Here is a 22,987-nt window from a genome sequence, read left to right as displayed (position 1 = left end):
CATAATTGACTGCTAAAATAGTAGAGCAAAATGTTTATTTATGTTCCATTTGGTGCATGCATGCGTAATGAGCTAATGAGGTATGAATCGCGTATGTGAGCATAAGAAAAAAGAAGACTTTGCACATAAAATGGAGACCACGCATTTTCATGTGATGCAAGAGAAGGGAACACGAGTCGCGAGAAAGAGATACATGAAGCAGAGTGGGACGTATGCGGCCAACGACCTGTCGGCCTAGTTTTCAAAACCAAAACAAATCTACCTCTACTTTAGTATATGGCAACTTTTAACATATAGTGGTTTAACGTATAGAACTTTCCAAGGTTCAAAATTGCGCGTTAGTTTTCTTTTATTCTCTTTCTCAGGCTGCCCTACACACCTTATTAAATATCACAAACGGCTGCATCCACGTCCCTTATTTCTTCTGTGTGGCCGAAGTGGCTTTTACGAGCTCGTAAAAACGGGCATTTCTTTTATCTACCTATGACTGCGTGTGTGCCACAACTTCCCTGCGTATTTTTCCTGCGGTGCCGGATGTACGTTAAGATTCGTTTGAACAATCAACGACGACGTTGCTCATTGATTTATTTTTCATTCTCTTTAATGTATTCCTTTTTTGTTTTTTTTTTTTTTTTGTAATAAAAAATATTGTTTTAATTTTATTGCATGCTCTGCCAGACATCAGTTCGTTATGGAGAACTATAGAGGGAATTTAATTATAGAAATAATAGAAAGAAAATATTGAGATGTGATGGAAAAATTCAATCAAAATATCACATGAGATAGAAATTTTATTAATTTTCTGTTTATAAAAAAAATTTTTGTTTTAATTAATATAAAGTTTTGGTAAATTTTTTTTAATAAAAGTGAATTGGAATCTGGGAGAAATTTTTTTCTTGAATGAAAATTTGACCGTGAGATGAAAAATTATTTCTGAGAAAAAAGACCTTGGAAATTGAAAAGAAAAGAATGGAAAAGTGAAGTACTTTATTTTTTTTTTTTCTTTTATCGAAAGAAAAGAAAATTAAACGATAAAATTTATTGATAAATGGAAAAAAAGATTTTTATTTTTTCATCAAAAACATATTTCTTTCATTTTTTTTAATAATAAATATATTGAAATATAATCAAATATATTTATCTAGTCAATTATATAACTATACATTTTTTTGTATTCAATTTCACAAGATTTGGCCGAATAATTATATTTTAATATTTTTTTTCCATTTAAGATTTTAAAAAAAAAATGAATGAATAAAATCTATTACATTTCAATTCACGTTTTTTTTTTTTTTTGCATGCGTAGGTTCATTTATAAATCAGTTCTGACAAAATTCATATCTAAATAATTTATAAACTCTTATTAAAAAAACCTCAAACATGATTTTAATATGATCTAAAGATATTTCATCACCATATTAAGAAGCCAATACTAGAGACAAGTTGCATAGAAATAAATAAAAAGTTGACCATTATTTCGTGATGAATGTTAATAAATGAATAAAGTTATGCGGAATTGCAATCCATCAAGAAAGTAGTTTCACCTACGTAAATAACTCAATATTTATAGCGGAATAGTGTATGCACTAGTGAAGGTAGAGTAGCTTATAGTGTAAATAAGTTGACGGAAACGATCTTTCAAATATTTTTTCAAATCATCTGTACAGTCAACTCTACACGCCTTGAGTAATTATTTCCGATCAAGCAGCTGTAAACTATCGACGATAAATATGAGCGCGATAAAAATAAAAAGTAACTAGAGAGTTGTTGAATAAGTCAAGTATTGGTCATTTCTCAGCCAGTTTGGTCGGTCGTTGTTCCGTAATTATTACAATCGTATTACTATCTAATCGTGAGTGTCGCGCAACTCATGGTCCCACGATTTTCTGTATCTAATCGTGCAAAATACGTAGTCGACGCCTGTGGTGAACGTAATCACAGAAGTTAGAAAAGCAGATAACACTATTTCATTTATGCTACACTAAAACTTATAGCTGATAAGTCTGTCAGTGCGTTATTCCTTTAAAAGGAATAATATTATTTATAGACATAAATGTAAGTACGAATTAGACACGAACATAAAACAGAGAAAATGTAGAACTGTAATCTGGAATGAAACTTATGTGGCTGAAACGAGAATTCTCCAAGGTCTTTGGAATGAAGGATCATCGACATTCTACTTAATGGAATTTCTTTAGACTCTTTTCTGCTCTATATCGTTCTATATATTTCGGTTTGAGAAGCCGTTTGTTTTTCACCGATCACTTGCCGAAATCCCAGCGTTCCTTCATCTCCTCAAACTTCGAAATAGGAACGCCAGGAATCCTTTCGACATACCTATTCGTCCATGGTGAATTCTCAAGTACACAGCAGCACACGAACAAGCGGATTATTGCGACGTATATAATGGAACAATAAAAAATTCAAGTGTACTCTCCGAGTTAAGGTACATAAATGTTTCATACATACTCTATATTGATTCTTGTTTATGTTTCATGATTCATACAATACCGAGAAAAAATATTACTCCAAAAACTTTTTCATTCTTTATCAATCTTAAGAATATATCTTTCTCTTTAATTAATTAAAAATAATTGCCATGAGAATTTACTCAATTACGGTTATTTAAAAACGATTTTTTTGTTAATTAAAAATATTTAACTTCCATTTACGAGTGATTTAAATGAGAATATTAATTTTTTTTTTATAGACAGTGAAAAGTTGTAGTGAATGTTAGGCGTGCAATGACCCTTTTTCTAATGTTGATAAGGTTCTTTCTCGGTATAGAAGGTAGGAAACATTTTTTTATTGTTATTAAAGTCACGGAGAGTTTAAAAAAAAATCTAGTAACATGAAACAATAAAGATTAGTTTCAATGATCTCTAGTATTATCGGATCAATAGCTCGTCTATAGAGAGATCGATAAACTTAAATATTGAGATCACTGGAATTTATTGTAGGCATAAATTGATTTATAATCAAATAATTCATTTTATCTAATTTAATTAATAAAAAGCTTTCACTACATTTTTAAAACATCATTTTATATTAAAATTATTTTTTTTTTTAAATAAATCATCATCATCCATCTTCTACATAAAAAGCAATATTTGCAATGCAAATTAATCGTTAACATGCATCTTTTTATTAATTAAACAATTTTTCTATCAACATTAAAAAAATGTTAATCCTTCACTAAAAATAGTTATCAATAATAATGAAAAAAAAAATTAATTTCCTTTAATCCAAGAGTAAAAAAATATCCTGATTAATTAATGATTTATGAATTAAATATTATGGTTATTAAAGCAGATAGACAAGTTTGTGTTGATAAGAACAAGCCGGAGGCAATAAGAAGATTGACAAGAAACTTATGAGCCAGCTATACATTATTTTCTCAACAGTCCAATGACACATGTATGCGTTAAACGCCAGCATTGCATAACGTACGGGTCAATGTATCTAGTGAGCTTTACGCAATTGCATTGCAGTATGCTATGAATAGCGATAGATTGACTAGCGATGGATATAAGTGTACTTAAAGTCTGCACGATAGTCTGATAAACTTGCCGTAGTGTTCATACGCCACTAAAGAATTATAGATAAATAAAGTCACACATATTATCAGAATACGTAACGTCGAATAAAGTGAAAGCTAGACTGTATTGATTAGTCGTTCTATTCATTCATATAACATTGTTGCATTGCATTACATGAGACATTAAAGACCATGTAAATATAATACATGTTTTATCAATCATAACAGATTCCTACATGTGAATAATTAAACTGACCTTATCCACATCGTTAAGTCGCTTTTTTTCACGATAAATAGTCAATCGTTGTAAAATGTATTTCTAATGGCAACAAACTAGGAAATGAACATTTTCTATTCTGTTCAGTCCACGGACTAATAACAATTACATAATTTCGACATAGCAAATAATTGAATGCGTGACTCAAGTCGGTAAAAAATTTTTTTTTGCAAAAAATTGTACGATCATAATCTTGATTAAATGTAATTATTCGAAAGAAATGAATAGTTTATTGAAAGGTTGCGGTTTACATCATTTCTCGTCATATCAAATAGCGAGTACGTGACCATCGTCTCGTTATGTCTATCATAATCGGTATAATTCTTTGAAAATTTGATATTTATTACAGACCTCAGCTTTCATTACTGATGATAAATCATCTGCACCTTTGACTGAGTCCAAGTAAAGGAGATGAAGTATTGAGAAGAAAAATAATGAAATAATTAAAAAGATTTTTTATCGAGTTTCAGAGACAAAAGAAACCTAAATCTTGTCCTCTCAAAAAATACAATTGGGCTATTATTGTCGGACCATAGCTATTTTGCCGAACTCATACTCTTCTCGGAATGAATTATGTTATGTTTACGATGGTATAACGGAGCGAGCAAAGCAGCCGTAACGCGTATTAAATAATAATTCATTCCAGGAGGGACCAAAAGGGCCCAATGTTGTGAGGGTGGCCAAAATTGGTTGGTTGCGTAACGAGTAAAGGCTCTCGCGAATGAGCAGCCGCCTGCGGTTCCTCTCTTTGTCTCGCTCTCACTCAATGTGGTCTCTTGTCGATTCTCCACCCGTTTATTTCATCGGGCGTGGTCGGCAGATCGTATTATAGCCTTTCGTGTATTCGTATCATCCAGGACGAACGATCGACTACTTCGCCGTTATGTCCTTTTTTTTTTTTATCTTTTTTCCCACCTTCCCTACTGCTCGCTCGTCCTCTTACTCTTCCCTACGGTCTCCTCCCGCTCTTTATTTTTTTCTCGCCACCGCCTCGGGAACTTTGTAATACCTCTTTCGGGCCGTCTCAATAATTCGCGGATACTCGCTTACAAAGTGCTCGATTATGATAAGCGATTCACAGAAATCCCAGGACTGGATTTAGCTGTGGATATTTTTTTGTAATGAATTTATTATTTTTTTCTCTCTTTGGGGTTATGTAAATAGTTAATTAAAAAATGTGGAATAAATTAGCGAAATGTAATAATAAAATTCTTAGAAAAAATAATGCGTCATTCCTTGAAGTATAATCCAACTGTTCTAGATCTCACGAACTTTATGGGAACATTTAAAGGGGCACTGCGACTTAGTTTCAGCATGAGGTTGGCAATGCAGTATATAGTATGATAGAGTAGGGGGTGGAATGCGGGATGTAACGAGCGTGCACGAGATATCGATTCGCACAGGGTGAACGTCGGTCTCACCCTCTCGACCGGGTAATTTGCGATCCTGACGAGACCGGGCGCTGCCCGGTATAGAGCAGCAGGGGATTTTCGCGAACCCCCACGTCGACGGTTTCCCCTAACCCCCCGAGGAGGTTTAAATACATAGACATACATATACCAGGGGTGCTTTCAGCGAGGGGTTGCTAACCGACGTAGTTGCATCAGACATGCGCAGACAGAAACTGAAAGTGCACGCCCACTAGCAATGCCAACCTCTGTAGAACCTAGACCTACACATTCCCACCCTTCGTCCCTCAACACCACCCCATGGTCAACCCAATGCCCCCAACCTTCAGGCGTCTGTCTCTCTTCTACCCGAGTTTCGTCTCTCGACTCCCACCATCCAGCCATCACAGACAAGGATTTCAATCTAGAATGCCAGATATTATACCACGATGATGACAAAATTACTAATTCATTTTAAATACTTTTTTTATCTCACAAAAATTCTCTCGACATTTTTAAATTTATTTTAAAGGATGATAAAAAATTGAAACAAGTTATCCTGATTAGTGGGTGTTTTATTTTAAAATAAATTATGAAAAATATTACAAGCAAGTAAGAGAGAATGAATAATACATAATTCGCCGTTAAATTTTATCCCCTTTATATGCAGAACGCTCGAACGCGCATTTTTCGATTGAGTATAGTCTACTGCGAGTGAATAGTAACTCAACAAATGAGAATGAATGGGGATCGACTTTGATATATTTTAAAGGTACGTCCCGTTGCACAGCGCAATTGTGAATTATAAGCTCTCGATCCTTTTTTTTCCCCGAACACATATATATGTATGCACGTTTTTACTGTCAACTCACTTGTATGATAAATCGTAAAGTCTTGTGGAAATTGAACTGGCGTCACGGATCGATTTGTACATTTATTCTTCACGGTCTCATGTTCGACAGAATCAACTCAAACGTGTCTGCAAAATATTATTGCGACATCTGGAATCCTAAATCTTATACTGCGACAGAAAAATATATTGTCGAAGGAAGTAACGATCTAGTCATTCATAGCCAACGTCCTAGAAACCTGAAACGATCAAAACAACTTTTTCATCTCGATCTATCTCCAACCATGTGAAAGGTGGGGACAGAGAGAGAGAGAGAAAGACCGAGAATGAATAGATTATCCTTTGGGTACTACAACTACACTTACTACGATGAAAGAGGGGAACCCAACGAGGGATGGACCTTGAAGCATGGAGGGGATTGCCTAAGTGCGTAACACCCCAATTCTAAAATCTTTCTTCTCTTTTCTTCGTTGCTTCCATCTCCCTTAACCAAGTCCCAGGGTTGGCGCTGAATTTTTGAACGACTGACCTGCTTTTCTCCCTCTTAGTAAGAGCCCCATATTTGGATCTTTATATTTACGCGATTTACGCCGAATGTTCTTACTCTAAAGAGGCCCCTTTATATGCAATTTCCAATGGCCAACGACTTGTACGCACTGTTTGTACAACTCTGCTCTTTGTCTCGAACCCTAGTTTCGGGCTTTCAACATGCTACGTTTATTGACACAAAAACAGCACATTTGAGATTATCATCGTCATTTCAGCGGTAGTCGATTATTCACAGCCTTTTATTTCCGCTAGTTATTTGCATAAATGTACTTTTTGAACCCACACCATCATGCATTATTGTCATCATTACAATGTAATGCATGACAATTGATTTTTGTTATTAGATTTCACCGTTATTATTATTATTTTTATTGTGTATTTATGTATTTATATGACTTGAAGTAAATTAAAGGTGCATTTTGGAACTTATTTATTTTTAAAATCAATCTCTGGAAATAGTGACAGAACAAAGAGTATTTATTTATTTTTTAACTCCACCAAATTGGAGTAATAATTGTCAAATATACTTTTCAACCATTTAAATAGATATATATTTTTTATTTAAAGTTAATTCAATTGTGTTAAATAAATATTTTAGTTGACTTTTATATGTGACAATGGATTTTGTTATTAGATATTATCACCATCATCATGATAATAATTATTTTCCATTGTACATGAATGTATACACTTTAATTCGTAATTTTCGATGTTCGGTTTCGCCTTTCAAAGACCCTTTACGATCGGCAATAAAATTATGCAACGTGTAACACAAGTCGTTTCTTATTTCAACTTCTGTTCCAGGAACGTCACGTATAATAGGAAGAATGTGTGTAACAGCACACGTACGTCGAGCTACATGGTTCTCTCTACAGGTATATGTGTTGGAAGAAGGATCAAAATTCATCGCAGCCAACTTCGAGTCTGATCTTCGTTTAGGTAAGCGAAATCGAAATAATTATTCCTATTACGATGTGTAAATAAGACGAGAACATTCCTTTCTCTTATTTCAATTTACAAATACGTACGATTTGTAAATGTTATTGCGATTATGATTCACTGTGATAATATTACTGATTGGATTGTTAATCTGATCAATGAATTAATTCAGTGATGCATGAATGTAAATTTAAGCATCACAGTGTAAAGAAATTGATTTGCAAAAATCATTCAGTTGTAACATTACGATAAAGAGACACTACACGAGTATATATTTATGATAAGCTTTGACGTAACATTTATTCACGATAAACAGTTTTATTTTGGTTGCGTTTGTTCTGCAAATTTATTTTAATATTGATATAAACCACACGTACCACAAGTTTATCGGTTAATTTTTTTCTTATCATGTAGTTACAATATCCATTTCATTATTTATGATTTTATGGACACACCATTTTATTATTATTTAATGGAAATTACGAATTATTGTTCAATTCATAAATCACCAAACGAATCTTGTAGAATTTATTTATAACATCAAGTAATAAATCTGCTCTCAGAAATTTATTCATTACGAAAAACGAATTAATTAATTGATACTCAGAGTTCAATTCTATAGCAATTATTTATTCGTTACATTTTTTAAAATCATGTTTTTATGTTATTTATTACTCACATATTTCGCATATTTATTTCTATAAAATTAATTTTAACCTTGATCCAAGTATCAATTAATTTTTCATTAACTATTAAAATTTTTATTACATAACTTCAAATATCAGTATGTAAATATTTTTTGCAATTTTCGTTTTAGCTTCGATACTTCTCTAAAAGTATATTTTTATATAATTTCAAAACCTACGGGACATCACACGAATTTTCGTGAAATTTACGTGTTTGGCGTGGTTGACGATACTCTAGAGCCGTCGTGTTACGATAAATAAATAACTCTACTGGGGAGCATCCCTGTTGAGGAGATAAAAGAGTAAAAGAGGATGAAAGAAAAAATTTGAAAAAAAAGCCTGATATTCGCGACACGATCGAATTAGATGTTTTTAAAAAATAAAACTGTCCTGGAGAGAGAGAGAAAGAGAGAGTATAGACGAAGTATAGTTTTCAAGTGACCTTGGGCTAAATTTAAAAAGGGGATCGTTCGCAATTTAGCGACACATCCGACTGTACGAGCTGAATCTTTTGACTATCTAGCTTTTATACTCCTCTATCTCACATCAATAGCACCACACGCAAGGCAGTTAGTTGAACAAAAAATTATTTTGAATTTAAAGGAGTATTGGAGATGTAATCATTTTAATGTGTTGTCAATTATTTTTTATTATTCTTTGGAATAAAAGAGTCGAATATAAATTGTCTCGTGTGAGGATATAGTAATTGTGAGATTCAATGACAACTATATCAAGTCGTTTTGCTTTAATGTATTTTGAATATAGTTACCGGTTTGGAGCATGGGAACATAAATAGACTGGTCTATCAGTGATAGGTACGGAAATGGTGAAGAGATATAAATATCATCACATGATACAGTTAAAAAAATTCATTTTTAATTCTAAAACATTTTTTAATTTTTAAAAATCTATTAACTTTTTTTTCACTCAAGGAAATTCCAATTATCTATAAAAGCATGTCTGACTAAACGGCCTTATCTACTTGAACAAATTTGTTTGAAAAATTGACAGGAAAAACTTTCTGATAGAACTAGAAAAATGTTATTTTATTTGACTTTATTTTTTCTCGGTGTAACTATTTGAACATGCAACTTGTCTAATCTTTATATTTACATTGATGATGATATCACAATAGATAAATCAATTGAATTAAGGTTTTTTAAACCACATAGTTCAAAGCAACAAAGTGGTTTAGATCTCTAAACTACATTTAAACTCATCTCATTGACTACAATTACAAAATAAATTTTATTTATATCATTTACAATGCTAAATTCTTTTTTACTCATTCACTAAAATAAATCTTAAATATTTTATCAAGTTGATTTGTTTTCCTTAAACTTAGTCAAATATGACATGAGAAAATATTGTTATCTAATCTTCAAAATTAAATAGAGAGTTTAAAAATATTTATGAAACTTGTTAGGTTATCGTGATCATTTAATCCGGATTTTTTATAATATTCCTCAAACAGTAATACATAATAAAAACAAAAGTTAGATAACATTTGGTGGTTACACTTACATTCATCACGACTGATTGCAATAGGTCTATTGTTTGGCCTTGAGAATAAGTATTTACTTTACAATAGACGTTATTATGCATTATTATATGTATATATCACTAAACAATAAACATTGTATTACCGATATCAATCACAAAACATTAACTGAGTCGAATTAATTACTTTGCCATTTTTTTCTAGTTAATATTTAATTGTTATCTGTTGTAATTATTTAAAAATAGATAAAAAAATAATTGAATTTACATGTTGCAATTTATTTAGCAACAATGTCACATAAATTTAAAATGTAATAAATAAAATGTACTACTATTTCCTATTTAATATTCAGAAAAAAAGGTAGATAACCTATATTGTGAACTTAAAGCTGAAAATGTTTTAATATTTTATCTTATCTATACTTTCACACATGCAATAAACAAAAAATTGCAATCTTTTTTTACTTTTTATAAATTATTACAAAAAAAAAACGTCTATGTTTATTTACCTTGTATTTAACGTTTATTAAACGTTTTGGTTCCCAGGAAATAACATTTGAATAATAAAACGTTACATAGTTCATTCAATTTACTTACACTTTTAAAAACGATGTCACTTTGTGCGTTTAAAGAGGTTACCTTTCAAGGTTTAGGTTTAGAAATGTGAAAAGACGATTATAAAATGCGGAAATATCGAAAAAAAAGATTTCAAGAAACCGTTATAATCTATTCACAATGAAAATTCCACGAAAATAATATTATATTCAAGAAGATTCTACCACTCGCATCGTTGTCACAGCGTCACTAAAACCAGTCATTTTTTTAAACTTCCATTTCTAGTAATTGAGAATTATTTACTTGAATTATCAACAATACAATCTCAATTCTCCGTTTAATCTAGTTTTATTTTTCTAAGGATAAATTCCTAACAAAAAAATAACCATTTCAATTGACGTTTTCAACTTAAACTTCTCTTAAAATAACCTCATTTTATCGATCATCAAACTATAGATGTAAACGTATTGGAGCGCTCAAAAACTTTAGTAATACCCATGATTAAATAAGAGTTATAATATAACCGACTAAAGATAATAAACATTAAAACTTACCGAACACTTGGAGAAAAAAAACAAATTCTGCAAAAATCAATTGAAACTCAGAGGGTAAAAAATGATTGGAGCCATTTTCAGCCGGTAGTTCATTGAGATGACTTAGGTTCATACCTGCAGCGCATTTGTGTTGATGGATTAAAATTTTGGTTTGTATACAAAGAAAAAGAAGATGAAAAAGGGAGAAACTTATAAGAGCATAGGTGTAGGCTGGTACCGCGCACACGGGGACTAAAGTTTCGGCGTATATACGAAAGAAAGGGCAAAAGAAACACGCGACAAAAGCGAGACAGCCGATGTTTACGTGCAGAAGTGCAAGAGCACCAAGGAGTCTCTCGCAATGTCGCGAAGCTTCGAGCGGGGGGCGCGTGCATCGATTGGCGCGCTAGCCGTGACCCCCACCATTCGCTTTCGCTTTCACCCAATAGGGTCTCACTTTCGCGCTCGCCCGCGCCGAGGCTCAAGCCGGCACGCCGCATGCTGTCCACCGTCGTCGTCACTCTCAGTGACGGGTGCGAGCTCTACGTGAGAAGTTTAAGCTTTACGCAAGTGTGATTGTTCACGCAGCGCCACTGACGCTGTCGTGTTTTGCGACATTTTATTGATAAATTTGAGTTTAAAAAAGGGATAAAACAAATCATCGAACAATTTTTAGTGTTGAAACCGGCGTAATTTTGATTGAGTTATTGGAATTACTGTCAATAAAGGTGGATAAAAGAGCTGTATTTGTATTTTGTTGACGAAAAATACGTCGGTGTTGGAAGGAGTCTAATGGTCGATCAAAAAAGCGAGGGAATTTAAAACACACAAGCAATACAACTGAGATCAACAGCACGTCCGCGCACTACGCAACGGTGACCCTGACATTAGTGTTTACGACTCGCGCCAGTCAAGCTGCTGCTCCTTGTGCCGGTACGGCAAGTGTTGTAAGTACGTGTGTTTTAAAGTCTACAGACAGAGCTTTGTTTAGTTTAGTGAATAAAATTGTCATTTTTATTTGATAGTAATATTTAATATTGATTATAAAAAAAAGCAGACATATCAGGTGCGTTGAGGAGAATTATAAGACAAAGTGCGACGTAGTGTTGGAGTAAAAAAGTAGAATAAAATAGCATCTCGATTTCTTCAAGATAATTGAATCATTGAATGGGAAAAAAACGACAACTTGCTTTACAGGTGCATACAAATAGAGTGACGATCGAGAATGAAAATCAACTGACATCGAGAGAAAAAAACAACGTGGCTAAGAAATATAAACAGTACTTTTTGTGTGATCAACAGTCATCTGAAAGCAGCAGATCATTGAATAAGTCAAAAAAATATACTGTATTGAGTTTTAGTGTGTCACCGGGTATAAGAAGGTCGAGGTTATGGCGCCGAGACGCCACGCCGGCAACAGTCATGGTCTTCTCGAGGTTGGAGTGAATCAAGACGTCATGGAAAACATGGTAAATCATCAAACAATGAACGGAACAACTCGCTGCTGTACTCCATCTGGAGAATGCCTTCGTGGTGATGCACTTATTAGATTTAATGCTCTTCAAGACACTGTTAAAGTCATTTGTAACAACGAAAATTGTCCAATGGGACAATTCATGCATCGTGAATGCTTTGAAGCATGGGAACAGACTTTGCTAACTTACTTGAAGAATTGCGGAAGAGCACGTAGCTGGTCTGAGAGACAACGTCATCAAAATCTGTGGACAAAAAAAGGTTACGACTTGGCATTCAAGGCCTGTGGATGTCGATGTGGTCGTGGACATTTGAAAAAAGATTTAGATTGGATGCCACCAGGTTTTGGTAATGCTCCAGGCAGTCGTGTAGATGAAACTGAAACAAAGAAAAAGAAACGACGCAACCGCCAAAACTCACGGCCAAGCCTCGCTGGATCAGCAGGCCCGCCAAATCATGGTAACCATAGCAATGGCCGTGGCAGTGAAGCCCGAATGATAGATTCGAGCAGAGGACGAGCCGGCTCCCTGTCATCGAGCACCGGTTCTAGCTCTCCACCAGCAACTAGCGAGCCAAGCATCAGCCCACTTCATCAGCCTCAGGCAATAGTCAAAAAGAAGAGTAAGGTAGACTTTTTTGGAGATCACAGGATTCGGTAAGTTGTTGAACATGATAAAATTTTTCTATCGTCTCAATAAATTTAATCCGACAGACGATCGGAAGCCAATTCGGTGCTGCTTTGAAACTCGATCTTGGGTCGAGAACTCAAGTTCTAACGTTCATGTGAATTTACCTTCGTTTGATAGAATATATACATTCCGTCCGATCACGTTATCTTTGTTGGTCTTTTTATTTTCAAGCTAAAGACGAACGAAAAAACCGGTCGTCGAGACCCAGTTGATGTACACGAAGGAAGGCGGAGTTTTTAAACCGCAATTTTAACTAAACCCAAAATCTTCGATGACATTGTGATGATTTTTTGTTTATTATTCTCCAGTTTCAAGACAAAAAATTCCTTTATATTTTGATGCGTAGTTCGTAGTATAGTACTACACTACTTGAACCATGAATGAGTTTTCTATTTTTTTTCTTCCTTCCTCTATCTTCTTCTGTGGTAGCTGGCTTGTATGGCTTGTTACCCAACATAATATATATAATCTACAATCTGGCAATGATTTATTTTTTTCCTCTATACTCTCACGTCTACTCTTGTACACCATAGAAGATAAATAACTTGACATTCAGAAATAATTAAACATTCGAAATATTCCATTAAATTTTATTCTTTAAACAAAAGTTTGATAAATTAGAAAATAAAATGAGGAATGTTTTATTAAACAAACTCTCAAAATATTTCTAGTACATAATTTTCATGTTTATAAAATATCTAATACCCTGGTGAAAATTTTTACTCAAATGTTTGATTATTGCTATTTTTAGATTCCCCCTAAAACTTGTCTTGCTTCTGTTCTACTCTGAGACAGTCAGACCACACCTCAACTCCAAAGCCATACAGAAACATGTTTTTACTGGGTTATTTATTTCACTCAAGAATATAGTTCAGTATATCTATTTTTATCAAGCAGAAACGCCATAAAGTGATGTTAAAAAATGTTCGCATGTTTATCAAGGGAGATGTAGGAAATAATAAAAACGTGTAGGGGAGTCTTTTAGATATGTTTGCGATGGGCGGCGATGCGTGACGAAGGGAAAGGGCTGCCCGTTGTAGCCTTGACCGTGGCCACTTTCTCAGGGCCACGAGCGCAAAAATGAAAGGGAAGGGCTGCTTCCAAGGCCAACCACATCGAAACCGCTGTGGTTCACGATGCATTTAAAGCCCCGTGGATACCATGGTAAAAAAACAAAATTCGCTCACTCGAACAGAATGAATTTAAACTCGTTAGACCACTGAAAAGTACTAGAATATAAACTAGGTTTCGTGTTTTTATTTTATTTTTTTTTTGTCATCATCTCTCTTGCCTCTTCTGTATCGTGTGTGTTCGTTTGCTCTGTCTTTATCTTCGAAACGAGGACCAGGATTCAACGTAATTGTTCGCATTCGTGGGTTTGCTTTTAGGGGATCGGCCACTTCTGCGCGAGCCATAAATCCTTCCCCGCTCGTCGTAGACTCTTTCCTTCCCTTTGTCTTCTTCGCGCTTCAGCTTCATCTCCACTTCTCCCTCTAGACTTTTTTCGTGTCCCGGATGTGCACAACAGCGGGAATTTCTTTGGTTGCGTTGGGTGAAAGAGAGAAAAAAAATTCTCAAAGTTACATAGGTAATCGATTTTGTTCAAGAGGATGAGACTCACGTTATTGAGAATGAACTGCCGATCGATATAAAAAATTTGCCCTGGGGAAACGAATTGGGGGCCAGATGAAATTTTGGCAAATCGCTTGTGGAGACATCAGAGTAAAGAAAAATATTTGGATTGAATTAAAATAAACATGAGTTTCTTTAACAGATGTTTGAACATACAAAAAATAGTTCATTTATACAAAAACTAATTTCTTTGAATCGTTGCTAATTTTTTTTATTCAATTCATAAATTAAATTATATTAAACCAATTGATATACTTTGAATTATTATAACATTTATTATTATTATTATTATTATTGCAAAAGAATACAATATCATAGATCATTTTCAGTGTTCCAAGATGCTAAAAAGCTCATTGACTGATAAAATTTATCTTAAACCATTTCTTTTTTATTTTTTTTTTTACTATTCATCTCTAGCTGTGCTTACACTGCTGAAATTCAAATCGTGAAACATGAGAAATATTTTCCGTAGAAAATAGCGGAAGTTTGTGATCATTAACGTAAATATAAACTTCAATAAACGACTTTGTTTTTTATTTTTGTTTTATATTTCAAAAAAAAAAATAATATACGAATTTTTTTTTCTTATTACTTTACATATTTTACATCACTATTTTAAGATATTTATCTTTGATGTACGTTTTTTTTAACTATCAGCAAAATTATGAGTAAAAGATACGTAGCATCTTTTCGTGGGCGGATTATTCGCATTAAGTCACGGTCGAAGTGTATAGTGTTGGGAAAAAAATAAAAATGACTGTGCTAAAAATTCACGGAGAAGAGAAAGATAATCGTTTTGAGAGACATGAGAGATCTCGAATGGGCTACATTTCTTTTTCTCGTTCCCTTCAACAAATGAAAGGCAAAAAAAAGAAGAGTTATCTTGCCGGTCAAGGTCACCATGTCTTATACCACGACTAGATAAATATTTTCAAATTTCAACATTCCGTGGATGTTATTTTCGTCTTTATCAAAGCACGGTTTATCTTATGGATAAAAGAAAATATAATAAGATGAACAGAAAAAGAATGAGTGATATCTATCGCGTGAATCCTTTTAAAAATATTTACAATACTAAAAAGATGTGCAAAGTGTTGCATGATAAAAGATAGGTGTGGAAAATGTTATTTATTACTCTTATCTTTTATTTCTTTTCTTTCTGATACAGCTGTTGAGCATTTGCAATTTCAAATATCATGCGATTAAAATATGATTTAAGCTGCGGTGCTTTGAAGAATAAATGATAAGCATGATAAATGATGCAATCGAATTACTATTTAGCTTGACAATACGTGAGATAATGATTCGATAATATATTGTAGATTTTATTGGTGACATTTCTTATTTGACGAATCATTGAGCGATAACGATATATTTTTATTTCTTATTTTCTCTTTCAACTTAAGGAAACAACTGTTTGGTTTGAAAATAGCATTTTTCCGTGACTACTATAATGGATTCGAGACTGAGGACTCTAGAACGAGGGTGACAAGATGGAGTTCAAAGAATGACCCTGAACTCCGACCCTTCAAAGCTCTCAAGCTCAAGGATGTCTTAAAGACGACGAGGCGACGTACGGCTCGAATCTCATCGTGTCTTTTCTTTGCTCCGAATTTTTGTTGAGGCTTTTCTTAATTAAACTTTTTGCTTTTTTTTTTCTTTACATCAACTTGACTGCACAGAAAGTCGGTGGATTAACTTTGCTTGAAATGAGCTCTGAAAATGCCAATTAAAAATATCAGTTTTGACTTTCCGTTATTTTCAATTTATTCCTAGAAGAACAAAAAATAACCTTCGAATAATAAAAAGTCACCTTAGCGCCACAGGAATCACTAAACGAGGTGATTGCCAAATTTATGGTAATTTTGAGATGTATAAATTGCGTGAAACGCGCGTAGGAAATTCATTACGCGCACGATAGTGTCCGTTTACTTTCATTAACATTCATGAACTGGCGAGTCACTCCTTTTTTGTCACCGCGTAAGCTGAACTTGCTTACTTAATGAGCTACAGTTGACATAAGACTGGATTACGTATTCGAAATGAAAAAAAATATCTACGTTTTGTTTATTGTCGAAATTGTCATCTATGTAATATTTTTAGCAATATTTTCAAACTTTTTTAATAATAATAAAAAAATTACAAGTCTAAAGTGAACAGATGGCAAATAATATTAGTTTTGAAGCGAAAAATCACTTTAAAGTTGAGAACTTCAAATTCATAGTTTTTTAACTGCTAAAAAAAATATAATTTACATTTTTTTCTTTTTAATTTTGAGAAAGAATTTTTAGTCAGATTTCTACTAAATAATAAATAAAATAAATTTTTTATATAATTAATGAATATCCGCTTTTTTTTAATTCAAAAAAAAATTTAGAATAGAAATGAAAGATATTTATATAAAAATAACTTTATTGACTAATTTAAAATATTCTTTTCTTCACAATTATCACTTAAATCAAATATATTCATTATACAAAGTATTCGAAAAATGTATTGGCTATTTCTAACCACAGTAATAAGGATGTAAAACTCTTTCCCATCCTAGTCATAGTTAATACAAAGTAAGATGGTCCAAGTTGGAATTACTTAGATAAGGTTGTTTCTAAAGACCAACATTACAATATAAATGCATGAAGGTTAGCGAGTCAATCGAAAGAGTTTCTTAGTACAAGTACTGTATTACAGGCAAGTTATTTTGTGTATGTGACTATAAATTATTGTAGCAGTGTAGTTTACTGCTAATTGGTTTGTTAACGTCCGTGTTTACCTCCGGCTAAATAGTGTGTATGCATAACACACATACATTTACTATTTCTCTCATATACTAGGACCTTTTAAATTCGATTAGCAAATTATTCAAATATCTTTCTCGTCTTTAGATGTATGTATTAATATATATCATAGTATATTATTCACAATCATTCCTTGGGATTTTTTTAGTAACATTTTTTCATTGGTATGAAAGATAATAAATAAAAAGTGGAATAAATTTTTTTTAGTCAAGAATGTTAATTTTATAGCACCAGTCTATATTTTTATCGTACAGGACGATTAATATTGTTGATTAAATAAAAAATTACTCATCATTTTGAAAGGAGTATCATTTTTTAAAGTTATTAAAAATTTCTCTTTTTTAATAAATAGAGATGACCTTTAATACTTTAAGGTCTGATGTATCTCACTTTGACTGACGTGCTAAAATGTCGTCCCATCTCGTTCCACAAGTTAGTATTTAACAGCATGACTTTACGTATTTGTAGAAGCACGTTCCTTGTTAAGTCGTCGCCAATGGGGATGCGCTTAACGAAGTGCTTGGTGAGACAGGCAGATTAAGCAGGACATCATCAGACTTCTGCGAAATTTGTTCGGCGGCTGTTTATCATTTTAGCAGTATTATTTTATGGTTGCTTTAATCATCAAAGAACCTTTTGTCACTCATCATTATCATGTACTATTTTTTCGCTCGATAATAAGCTTTAAGAGCCGCATATTTTCGGCCTCTATAATGTTCTCTCTGACCTCCAACTATCTCTCTATCTTATTAAGCACTTTGGAGTTCAAATTCCGAAGATCTAAAAGAATACCCAACTTCGTCGCATTTTGAAGCTCATTTTTTTTTTTTTTATTAACAATTTAATTGACTTTAGGGTTTAAAATAAATTAAAAAAAAACAGCAGATGAAAATAATACAATAGTTTTTATGAGCTGAGACAAATTTTCCGAAAAATTTTAATACTGGGTTTGGAAATTTACTTTTACTTCCTTAGAATTATTTCTTTGAAATTTTTTATCCAATCATTTTTCATGTAGTTATAATATCTCAAAGAAAAAAACTTGCTTTTGTCTTTGAGTGCTTATAACTTGTGTAAATATTTTAAAATAATAATAATAATCAAGGAACCATTTGGAAGCTTAAAAGTATTTATTAGTAAATGCTTTCAATGGATCCTATTAAAAAATGTTCGTACTAAAACTGGAAAATAATTATTCACTAGTTACTACATAGATCCATATATCACTTTAGTTTTTTTTATTTATTCCAACACTTGGAAAAAACACTTGAATTAAAAAATTTGAACATATTCTAATTAGTAAAGTCCAGATGCAGTTCATAAAAGTTCGTTAATTTGTTAGCAAAAATGCAGCTGTTGGAGAGCTATTAAATTTTTTTGCTAACCATCGTTTAGTGTTGAACTTCAGCCTATATCTGTCTATTAATCATCCAACCTAAACATATATATATATATATCTGCCTATGGTTGATTTTCAGAACTCTCTATCAAGTCTATTCGCGGTCTAGTGAGCAAGAGAACACCCTCCTCTCTCAAGGTTATCGTTCTACCCGCAGGCCTCTCTCCGCCTCCTTCCCATCCCACTCAACCTTTTAGATGCTAAAATTCAATTTCAAGAAAAATTGCCCCTTGTTTCTGACTCTCCAATTCGTCAAGGGGTGGCTTCAAAGGCGATCGTGGGGGACGTGACACGAGTGAGAATTGCATTGAGGCAAAGGGGACCCAAGAAAACGCGCTGATTCTGACACCAGAAACTCTCACATTGCTGTCCGAAACAGTCCAAAGTATTTGCGGATGGGATTGACGAATCCCTGAAGATCTCTAGGTAGTCCCCGATTGCCTTGCAATTTCACTATGTTACATCCCCCTTCAACTTCGTCACTTCCCTCGTCATCATGTTGTGTACGTACCTTCCGTGGCACTCGCTGAGAATTTTACAAGAAAATGCCTGCTACATTGAAATATCTGTTGACATGAGGGTGATTTGGTTGTTGCCAAGACGACTGTCAACAGCAGCAGGCCTGGTCTTGCATTGAAATATAAAAAAGTTGGGACAAACTCTTCTAGGTAGAAATACCGAACATTTTGTTCGAGAGAAAAAAGCTTCTAATCGTCTTCTTTATTGTTATACTTCAGAGAATGTTATCGGATAAAAGGAAATCTCGATTAATGGTCGACATTACTAGAGAATAAGGGTTGATGTTGTACCTTGCTTGGATACATGCTTTTTTCAGATATACCTATAGGTTGGCAATATTCTTTCATGTGTTTCTTTGGTATACAGTAACGAGTCTCGTCTTTCATACGTCCATTCTGTACACGTTCATGTTATTAATCTACAGTAAGCACCTATCGTTAATCATACAAAACTGGTGAAGTGGTTTGAATACATTCAAACCTCCAATATGTGCATCGATAACTCTTTTTGATTTCCAAATGAGAGAAATAAAAGATTTAATTTTTCATTTAATCTCCTTTTTATATTTTTTTCTTCAAGGTAAAATCACTTTAGAAGAGATTCCAATTGATTTAATAAAATATGTGAGTGAAACAGAAAAATATTTAATATAAAGCAGAATGAAGATACAATAGTTTGGTTCAATTATATAACTCGATGAGGTTAATATTTACATAGTGAAATAATTTAATTGTTCAAATAGTTTGGTTGAAATTCAATTTATCTTTACAGTCTATTAATATTGACGAGAATTGATCAATTTCACAGAAATACTTGTATTAATCGTCTAATAATTTCTTTACGAATAACTGGAATATTTGTCGAAGAAAAATAATAGTCTTTAATTTATTTACAACCCAAACAAAAATTTTTTTCTTCCTATTAAAGATGAATGAAAGTGTCTTTATTTAAACATGAAAACATAAATTCTAAACATACTCAAAAACTCATCAACGTCTGATAAAACGAGTGTTGTAAAACACTTTGAAATGAGATTTTCCAGTCAAAACATCTCTTTAAAACATTCATTCTGTAATATTATTGTATGTCAATATTTTATCCAACATAAATATTATCATTCTTCGATAATAATTTAGGATCATGTTAGGAAAAAGCATGAATAATATTTATATTATAAAATAATTACGCTAACCAAACAATAAAGCGAGATTGAATTTGTATGTGAAGTAGACTGATGTCTGTGAAGATTAGCAGAGGAATCATGAGTAGAGTTGATTGCTACGTTCCATCGACAAATGTGAGCTCCCTCAATTCAAGTCTCGCATTATCGTCGACGATTATTTAACGAGGTATCCTCAGGGGATACCCTCTGTCGTTGTCGATCCTCTCGAAAATGAATAGAGTCAGAAGAGGAAGAAGAAACACAGAATAAACGTACTCACGTCGTCACTTAATTTGCGTTCGTCTCGCGTTTTCTCTTCTTATCTCTCGTTCATTCTTGCTTACTTCGTATTCACTTTGTTTAGTTTACCTAGGTATTTATTATCACAGTCTTGTCACTTAGTGTCCTTCGAGACTACGTACATTTGACCGGATATCCTGGTCTATTGTCTAGACATTATGCTTATTGTTTATTTCTTTCATTATCCATTTCCCTTCTGTTATTGAACACCTGTGACTCGCGTTCTTCCTCAGACTTTCTTCAAATGTTGATCTATAAAAAGAAATGACTTGAGAAAATGTTCAATTCAATTTGCTCAAGTAGTACAATCGATAGTCGATGGACTGTACATTGAAACAATTTGTGAGAATCAAGAGCAGCTGGTTTATATCAATTGTTTTGGTACCAGTATCACGTCTTCTTTAAGTAATTCGTGAAGTGAATCATAAATTTTATTTGAAGGCCATTTTTTTACACTTACCATCATCCAAGCCACTTCTTTCTCCTCTTATCCGGCCATGTCTATTTTTTGTTTTCGAGAGATTTTTTGTTGTTTTCTTACTTGAGAAGTGCTGAGCAAAATTACTGCATTGAATTATGAATCACGTTCCTAAAGTATAAAAGGGTTAGTAGCCTCGGGGAAGCTCTTGGGTCTATTTCGCGAAGGAAAAAATGTCGTAACTCCTTCTTCATTCTAGCATTTTGCTAGATATGCGTGTTAGGCGATGGAGAAAGGAGATTCAGTGGTTATAAGACGCTATAAGGTGTGTGGTTTTTTTTTTGTTCTCGTAATGTTTTATAACCTTTTTATTTTTAGTTCCATAAATAATTTTATATTATATAATTTGATGTGTTAGGAAATTACGTGCTTCATAGACTTTAAAGAATTTCCGACCAGGAAAAATTACGATTCACTCCTTATATTTAATATAATAAATCAGAAAAAGTCTTGTATATTTATGGAAGAAATGACAAAAAAAATTGTATATTTTCGAAATAAATTCGATAAATTGTTTGATTAGTGAATGTGATTTTATAATCTCCGAAGAAATAGGCATGGAATACCTTGAAATTGCAAAATAAATTTGTTCATCAACTGATAAAATGATTTCGTACGTGTAAAATAAATTGAGTAACACACTTTATATGTACTATTCCTATTACACTAGTGTTATTACTCAACTTTACAGATTTTAGCGCGTTTTTTTCTTTTCGTTATTTCAAATCGAATCCAAACATCGTAAAATATAAAATAACCAACGAAAAAAAATATGATTACATAAGAGAAGAATTCTTTCTTTGTCTTCACAAGAGAAAAGATCATTAAAAACCCGTTCAAGTTGCTTGAGGCTATACGTCATGCCACAATCACGCTGCCAGAGGTTCGTATAATTTTCTCGCCACGCGACGTCGACTTCCGAGGGATAGATACATTAAAGGGAAGTTTTTTAATCATCCGTTGTTTGACTTCCTCTTTTTTTTATATATATATATATACTCAATCCTAACAACAAAATACTCCAAAATAGTCGAGAAAATAATTTTCTTCTGAATACACATTTCACTTTCGATAAATAAACTGATCGATTTTACTGAAGTAAAATTAAAGTTTTGTATAATGATTGGTGAGATTAACGGCACGCGAGAGTTATTGCTGGGGTTTAGTTGATTGGACGTAATAGTTCCTCTGCTTGATGAGACATCGTAGGCACGAACATGTGCTGGGAGACTTGTCTGGAAGGTACACATACACCACACATATTGCCTTTGGCATTGAAACTCTAAGCGGAAGGGCATCTGAGTCATCACGGTATCACGCCTTCTAACTGCGCAAAAATACTCTCTAACGAAAAACAACGTTGTTATTAGGCTGTTAAAATGTGTTATATTATTATATACAGGAGGCTCGACCAAATAAAGTTGATATGTGTGTCAATCTCTGCCACGTAAACAGTTAAATATAAATAATATCTCAGTTTTTTTGATTTAAATTAACATAATCTGGATTAATATTTTTTAATCTTTTTCATCAATGGAGCATTACGTTTTTTTTTATTATTTCCATCCTCATTTTTTTTTTTGAGTAAAATCAACACCATGGGAGATTATAAAATTTACATTTGATGTTTTAATTCATATTAATACATTTTAATAACTTCAAACAAATCATTTCCTATTTTGGATTTTATTTTTAATAATTAATTAACTTTAACATAAAAATAGT

General features: G+C 32.9%; 1 protein-coding gene across 2 annotated transcripts in view; it reads left to right on the top strand.

The window, feature by feature from the left end:
• Positions 1 to 7,393: 7,393 nt before the first annotated feature.
• The window catches only part of heca (headcase), a 78,773-nt gene continuing 63,179 nt past the window's right edge, over positions 7,394 to 22,987 (top strand). Inside the window, exon 1 of one of the 2 annotated variants that reach the window (XM_035084813.1) lies at positions 7,394 to 7,541. Coding sequence is in view for 1 of the 2 variants with exons in the window: in XM_035084812.1 (XP_034940703.1) it covers positions 12,207 to 12,943 (737 nt within the window). In the remaining variant the exon portion in view is untranslated. Of the gene's footprint in view, positions 7,542 to 11,336; positions 12,944 to 22,987 lie in introns of those variants that run through there. The other variant, XM_035084812.1, reaches the window with a different exon arrangement.

This window comes from Chelonus insularis, unplaced genomic scaffold (genome assembly GCF_013357705.1).
Source record: "Chelonus insularis isolate UGA/USDA-ARS -01 unplaced genomic scaffold, ASM1335770v1 contig_397_pilon, whole genome shotgun sequence".
NCBI lineage: Eukaryota > Metazoa > Arthropoda > Insecta > Hymenoptera > Braconidae > Chelonus > Chelonus insularis.
Note: the sequence above shows the minus strand (reverse complement) of the source record. Positions and strands in the feature narration are given on the sequence as shown.